The sequence below is a fragment of the Dictyostelium discoideum genome, assembly GCF_000004695.1.
Source record: "Dictyostelium discoideum AX4 chromosome 3 chromosome, whole genome shotgun sequence".
In the NCBI taxonomy this organism is placed as follows: Eukaryota; Evosea; class Eumycetozoa; order Dictyosteliales; family Dictyosteliaceae; genus Dictyostelium; species Dictyostelium discoideum.
In genome coordinates this window covers 5,241,542-5,249,041 of record NC_007089.4, presented here as the reverse complement: position 1 = coordinate 5,249,041, position 7,500 = coordinate 5,241,542, and the positions used below count along the sequence as shown (strand labels likewise).

General features: G+C 18.6%; 5 protein-coding genes across 5 annotated transcripts in view; 1 reads left to right on the top strand and 4 right to left on the bottom strand.

Moving 5' to 3' along the window:
* The window catches only part of DDB_G0282019 (hypothetical protein), a gene marked incomplete at both ends in the record, with an annotated part of 1,209 nt that extends 291 nt beyond the window's left edge, over nucleotides 1-918 (top strand). Inside the window, one exon of the mRNA XM_635318.1 lies at nucleotides 1-918. This exon is cut by the window's left edge and continues 291 nt beyond it. Coding sequence (XP_640410.1) covers nucleotides 1-918 — 918 coding nt within the window.
* A 186-nt stretch (nucleotides 919-1,104) lies between these two features.
* On the bottom strand, nucleotides 1,105-3,156 carry DDB_G0282017 (Sec1-like family protein; the record flags this gene model as incomplete). Its single annotated transcript, XM_635317.1, has 2 exons — nucleotides 1,105-2,600; nucleotides 2,709-3,156. The coding sequence occupies 2 exons, from the start codon at nucleotides 3,154-3,156 to the stop codon at nucleotides 1,105-1,107; spliced, it is 1,944 nt and encodes a 647-aa protein (XP_640409.1).
* A 423-nt stretch (nucleotides 3,157-3,579) lies between these two features.
* Nucleotides 3,580-3,750, bottom strand: DDB_G0282015 (hypothetical protein; the record flags this gene model as incomplete). Its single annotated transcript, XM_635316.1, has 1 exon — nucleotides 3,580-3,750. The coding sequence occupies one exon, from the start codon at nucleotides 3,748-3,750 to the stop codon at nucleotides 3,580-3,582; it is 171 nt and encodes a 56-aa protein (XP_640408.1).
* An 805-nt stretch (nucleotides 3,751-4,555) lies between these two features.
* Nucleotides 4,556-5,100, bottom strand: DDB_G0282013 (hypothetical protein; the record flags this gene model as incomplete). The annotated part of the gene is made up of 4 exons (XM_635315.1): nucleotides 4,556-4,559; nucleotides 4,597-4,654; nucleotides 4,766-4,990; nucleotides 5,088-5,100. The coding sequence occupies 4 exons, from the start codon at nucleotides 5,098-5,100 to the stop codon at nucleotides 4,556-4,558; spliced, it is 300 nt and encodes a 99-aa protein (XP_640407.1).
* Nucleotides 5,101-5,685: 585 nt separating this feature from the next.
* Nucleotides 5,686-7,500, bottom strand: part of DDB_G0282011 (GPI transamidase subunit PIG-U family protein) — a gene marked incomplete at both ends in the record, with an annotated part of 1,854 nt that continues 39 nt past the window's right edge. The window contains 3 exons of the mRNA XM_635314.2: nucleotides 5,686-6,329; nucleotides 6,420-7,193; nucleotides 7,275-7,500. The exon at nucleotides 7,275-7,500 is cut by the window's right edge and continues 39 nt beyond it. Coding sequence (XP_640406.2) covers nucleotides 5,686-6,329; nucleotides 6,420-7,193; nucleotides 7,275-7,500 — 1,644 coding nt within the window. The remainder of the gene's footprint in view (nucleotides 6,330-6,419; nucleotides 7,194-7,274) is intronic.

Sequence of the window (7,500 nt, the reverse complement as noted above, 5' to 3'; positions counted from 1 at the left end):
CAATATAATGAAAATAATATTTTATTAAAGAAAGAATTTAAAAAAATTCATGACATTGTTTCAAATGTTGAAATTGATATTGAAAGACAATTAAAAACAATTTATGAAGATAATACATTAATAAATACTACAATAACATCTTTAACTACTCATGATAATGGTATACTAAAAAAAATAGCAAATAACAACCAAGATAATATAGAAATGGACGAATATCAAAAATCCTTATTAATATTAAATAATAACAACATCATTGATAATGATAATAAATTAAAAGATTTCAAAAATCAAATACTTAGTTTCAATTATTCATTAATTAAAAATATAATAGAAAATTTTAAATTGATATATTCTTTTGGTGATAACAATAATAATAATAATAATAATAATAATAATAATAATAATAATAATAATAATAATAATAATAATAATAATAATAATAATAATAATAATAATAATAATAATAATAATAATAATAATAATAGTAATTATAGCTATAATTGTAATTATAGCTATAATTGTAATTATAGCTATAATTGTAATAATAATAATAATTATCGTAATAATAATAGTAATAGTAATAGTAATAATAGCTATGATTGTAATAATGATAATAATAATAATATTTTTAGTAATAGTAATGGTCATAATGATAATGACATTGGTAATGATTTCGATAATGATAATGATAATGATTCTTATATTGACGATGATAACAATGATGGTGATTACAATAATAATAAAAATAATAATTATAATAATAATAATAATAATAATAATAATAATAATAATAATAATAATAATAATAATAAAAATAATAATAATAATAATAGTAATAATAATAATAAATTAAGTAATGCTGATTTGTTTGGTGAAGATGAAGAAAACTTTGGTGATGAAATATTTGGAAAGGAGTAAAAAAAAAAAAAAAAAAAAAAAAAATTAAATAAATAAATAATTAAATCAAAAAAATATTTTTAAACAAACAAACAAACAAACAAATAAATAAATAAATAAATAAATAAATAAATAAATAAATAAATAAATAAATAAATAAATAAATAAATAAATAAATAAATAAATAAATATATTTTATTTTTTGATTTATAAATTTTTTAAAAAATTATCACCATTAATTAAAGAGGTTGTACCAAAAATGAAATCATATCCACTTCCCCTACCATATTTCTTTTTTAAAGTTCTTAAAGAAGAGATTTCAGCAAATGAAACACCACCAACAAACATTACCATAGTGAAAGAGTTTATATCATAATTTGAGGTAGTTTGTAATTCTTTAATGAAAAATGGTTGATCGATACAATTTAATTTTGATTCTAAACTTTTATTGAACCAACCTTGTTGTTTATTTTTTTGACCTTCTTCAATGATTCTTGTAATTAAAGGTATATAACCTTGATAAACTTGATCATATTCTTTTAATTTATCATTATCATTTTCTTTACCACTACTACTACTATTTTCATTATTGTCAATTATTAAATTAAAATTTTTAAATAATTGTGAAGATAATTTAAATTTTAAATTATTATTATTATTATTATTTCCAAGTAAACCAGCTTTTTCTAATCTCATTAAAGTTGTCATTTCTTGAATACCATAAACATGAATAAATGATTTTAAAATATTTTCATATTGTTTTTGATCTTTAATACCAACGGTTAAACAACAAATTGATAGTAAACGTAAAACTTGATACATTGGTTTCTTTCTAATGATTAAATTCTCAATAAAGTCTAAAACTGATGAAGCAGTATTACCATTACTACCAATAAAATTATTTGACATTTGAAATAACATTTCAAACTCTATGGATATTTTTTGATGAAAGTCATCAGAATTTACACGTTTTAATAATTCTTGAACAATTTCAGTATGAAGTTCTAAAAGTTGTTGTTTTTTATTTACATCTGGTATTTTTGATAAAAGTTTCTTAATTTCAGGTAGAGATAATAGTTGACTATTGGATTTCTTTAATTCATTCATACCATTGGAAATTGATTGTGCATTTAAATATAACATCGTTGGTACACTTGAAAATGATAAATCTTTAACTTGTTGATAGAATAAATCTGAAAATGGTGATAATGGTAACTTTTTCTTTTCTTTTTCAATTCTAACAACACGTTCTTCAAATTTCTTTGGTTCTTGAGTTGGTGGACTTACTAACACTTGTTCCCTAATTTCAATATCCTTTTCAATGATAATTGATTGACTATTTGAAATTTTAATTTCTTCATCAATTAAGCCTTGATAGGTTTGTTGTGTACATAGTAATGGTATTAAATCGACTGTACGATCAATAAGAATCAATGTTTTCAATTTACTTTGTTCAATTGGTGGTATTAAGGTTTGAAGTTGTTGAATATGTTCTGAAATTATTAAAGATTTACTACCTTTACCAACTATAGTTTTAAATGGTCCATAGAGTTGTTGTAATTTTATAAAACTTTTACCAATTGAATTTAATTGATAATTATCATTCTCTACAAAACATCTTGAATAAAAATCACCAATTTCCATTGAAAATAAATCATTATCATATGGTATAAATCCAAAATCATATGATTCAATTTTTAAATCTAATCTCATTATTTATTATTTATTATTAATTAAAATTAAAATTAAAATTAATAAAGATTTAATTAAAAAAAAAAAGTGTAATAATAAAATTATAATTTGATAATTACAATCTAATAAACCTTCAGATTCTAATAAATAATTTGAAGAAGCATCTAAATTTGGTATTGCAATTAAATGATATTTTAAAGAGTTTTGTTTTTGTTGTTGTATAAATTGTGAAATCTTTTGAATTAATTCTAAACGTGGCCTACAAAGGAAAATAATTGATTTAGTTTTATCGGTAACTTTTAAATCTTCAAAATATGTTAAGTTATGAATTCCTCTTTCATTTAATTGTTGTAATGTAAATATTAAACTAAATGGTCCACTAATTTGTCTATCAATCACTAGAGTAACTTGTTCATCTAGAAATAAACTAATCTTGAATGAATCTATAATTGAAAATAATTGTAAAGTTTTTAATTTAATCCAATCTGTAGAATCAAACATCACTGATCCTGTTAATTCTGGTGATACTGATTCTTCATTATTAAAAGATTTATTATTTTTATTCATTTTTATTTATTTGTTATAAAAAAAAAAAAAAAAAAAAAAAAAGTAATAAAAAAAAAAAAAAAAAAAAAATTGAAAAAAAAAAAAAAAAAAAAAAAAAAAAAAACAAAACGACATATGAGATTTTTATTTTTTATTAAAGTTTTCAAATTAAATAATAAATGAATTAAATCTGGATTATTTTAAAAGGTTTTTTTTTTTTTTTTTTTTTTATAATTTTTTTTCATTTTTATTTTTAATTTTTTTTTTTTTTTTTACACAGTTGATTTAATATATTTTTAATATAAAAATTGATTGTATTGAATTGAATTCTTTTTTTTTCTTTAATTTTTTATTATTTTTTCTTTTAAATCCAAATAATAAATGAATTAAATGTGGAATATTTTATTTGTTTTTTTTTTTTTTTTTTTTTTTAATTTTATTTTTTCAAACATTCAAATTTGACATTAAAAAAAACATATTCCCTCTTTGTTCCTCGAAATGTGAGAATCTAAGGTTGGTGTTTATTCTATTTAATTCGAATCCAATACGATTGTTGAATTCTTGTGGAAATTGCTTGATAGCTTCATTGATTGAAATATTTTTTTGATCGTTCATCTTTGAGAATGTAATATAATTTATTACAATATAATTTATTTGTTGTTGCTCAAAACTATTATTTATTGAATTATTTGTTTATTAAACTATTTATTTACTAAACTATTTATAATTTTTTTTTTTCAAAGTCATTTGGTTTTAAAATTATTTATATACTAAATTATTTGATTATTAAATTATTTTTTAAATAAATTATTATTTATTTATTTAATATACTTTCATTTACATGTCGTTATTATAATTTATTTAATTTATAATTTAATGATTATTTATTTTATCGGTTATTTTATAATTAAATTATTTATTTTATAAATTATCTTTATTTATTTAATTAATTATTTATATCATATATATAATTCATAAAAATGTGTCGTTATTGCAATTTATTTATTTTATAATTTAATTTTATCTCTAATATATATGTATGTATAACATTGCCATTTATTATATAAACGTGTTACTGAATGATATGATAACAAAATTAAGTATCGTATAATGTGATACTTTGTCTTCAAATTGCATGCGTCTTTCAAATTATAATTACTAACTGTAGTTGTTGTGATATCTTAATTAAAAAAAAAAAATTTCTTTTTAACTATTTATTTTTTAATATTCTAACTATTCTAGATTTGCTTTGTTATTATTTAATCTGTAGCTTAATATTGTTTTGAAAATAAAATTAATTTTAATTTTTTTTTAATTTTTTTTTTTGAAGGACAATCTATTGATAAAATTGTTATTTTACCAAAAATAAAAACAATTGCAAAAAATGAACTATAAATAATTAAATTTCAAAATGAAATTATTACCTTATAAATAAAAAAAAAAAAAAAAAAAGTCCAAAACAGTTTTTTTATTTTTTTATATAATTTTGTATTATTTCCTAGTGATCTATTTTTATATACTGTATTCTTATTAAAAATAAATAAAATTAAATCGTTAAAAAAAAAAAAAAAAAAAGTGTCAAATTTAATTGTTTTATTAATAAATATAAATAAATTTTTATTTTATTAACTTGATTTTCCAAAAAATTGTGAGAAAAATTTATTCAATGAACTTCCATTACCAAACAAACCATCAACAATACCACCATCTCTTATAATTAATCCAAGAACAGCATCAATTATTTGGTCAGAGTTTTGATTTTTTCCAAAAGAAATAGAATTTGAAAAATTTGAATAGTTTGAGGATTTTTTGGAAAAATTACCTAATCCAACATGATTTATACAAGAAAGATTTCCTTTTTTTAAAAATAATTAATTAGTAATTTTACTTTTAAATATTTAGTTTTTATTTGAAAAAAAAAAAAAAAAAAAAAAAAAAATTAAAAAACATACCAATGATAGTCATTTAAAATTATCCAAATTTTTTAATATCTTTTTAAAAATAAAAAAAAAAAAAAAAAAAACTCTATATATATTTCTTTTTTTTTATTTTTATTTATTTTTTATTAAAAATATTAATAAAAATATTAATTAAAATATTAATAAAAACATTAATAAATTAGTAAAGTTTATAATTTTAAATTATTTTCTTCTTTTTAAATTAATTAAAAAAAAGGTACTTTTATAAAAAAAAAAAAATAAAAAAAATAAAAAACAAATAAAGTATGATTATCTTTTTTTTTTAATATTTTTAAAAGAAACCACATTTAGAATAAAAAATAAAAATAAATGTATTAAAGGGTCAATTTTGTATAAAAATTAATTTTTACACAATTGATTAGTACTTGTTTAGTATTTAAAGATTTAGTAATAATTATTTTACTATTGCCCTTTCTTTGGTTTATGTAAATAGGCTGTCTCCAAAAATAATAAAAAAAGATTATATAAAATAATAAATAAAAATAAAAAAAAAAAAAAAATTAAATAACTATTATTAATTTTTTATTTATTTAATTGCTATTTTATTTAATTTTGTTTTATTTTGTTTTATTTACTTTTCTTCATTTTCTTCACTATTATTTTCATTATTATTATCATCAATTTTTTGACTACTACTTTCAAGATCAGTTTTTTCATCTTGTTGTTCTTCTTGTTGTTCTTTTTCTTGTTGTTCTTTTTCTTTTTCTTGTTGGTGTTGTTGTTGTTGTTGTTGTTGTTCAATTTGATTATTTTCTAATAATTTATTTTTTAAATTAATTTTATTTACATAATCTAATTTTAAAAGTACAGATAAAGAATCAACTATCAATAAAACTTGGGCGATAGTGAAAACCAAATTAATTGTATAATAAAAGTTTGCATTTCCAGTACCTTGATAAATCCACATTTGCCAAAGGATTGGTGCTAAAACTGTAACGAAAATAGCGACAACAATAACAATGAAACTATATTTTACACCTTTCAATGGTTGATAGAGTAATGGTAATAATGAGACATGTAATGCAGTATCACCCAATGCTGGATAAGATTTAAAAGTTGCAATGATTGCACATAATGACCAAAAATAAAATAATGGATGATCTTTTAATCTTATTGCTAATGGTATACAATAGATAAATACATGATATTGAAATATAAATAAAAATAAATTTCTAAAATGATCGAATACTTCAATAAAATAATACCAAAATAAACCTATACCAAAAATAAACAAAATATTAATATATATGTTATATATATATAAATATATAAATATATATTTTAATAATAAATAAAATACATTACCAATATTTGGAGTTAAATCTTCAACGAAAAATGTAAATTTATAAGATTTTTCAAAGAATTCCCAACTATTTAAAAAAGTAAAAGATAGATAAAAGAGGGAAGATATTGAAAGGAGGAAAAAGATTAAAATTCTAAAATAAAATAGTAATAACATTGGTCTTTCATTTCTTTCAAGTAATTGTTTTAATTGTTTTGATTGATCAGATGGTAACTGATTTTGAGCTACAGGTTGAGTTTGTTGAGGTGGAAAGAAATGATGTTTTAAGATTAAAGCACATGGAAAAATTAAAACCACTGGATAAATCGATAGATAGGAAGCCATTGCCACAGAGAAAACCGATTGAAATATCATGCCTTTCAACGAATAATACAATGACAAAACTATGGCTAAATTTGTTAAATTTATAGTACTCATACCAATACATGTGAAAATTGTGAATGGGTTAAACAAGTATAATGCAGCTGTTATATTTGGTAGATTACTATTGGCCGATATCGGTTTCATCTCCTTTGGCAATACTCTTGGTATTTGTTTTGCAATCTCTCTTAACACTATTGCAATTATACAATCAATTATTAAAAATAAAATTTGTGATTTTTCAAATATTCCAAATATTAAATAATTATTACCATCACCACTATTATTATTATTATTACTAATATTAATACTATTTACAAATGGATAAAATAATAATAAAACCAATGGTGGTTGATGATATGCTGATCCTGCATATGGTGATAATCCCAATTCTCTTAAATGTAATCCTTCAACCACTTTTTTTATAATAAAAAAAAAAAAAAATAATAATTAATAAACTATTTTTATTATTATTATTATTATTATAAATTACATACATCTTTTAAAACTTGTTAAAGGTGTTGTAATTTCATTTCTATTTGAAAATAGTTGATCAAAACCTTGGTAAAATAAAATTATTCTAATGAGTATTGCTGAAAAAAGAATTAATAAAAATGATTTAAAATTATAATTCCCTTTCCCATTTTTATTATCATCTTTTATAGTAGTTTCTGTTTGTTGTTGTTGTTGTTGTTGTTGTTGTTGTTCATGTTGAGATTTTGT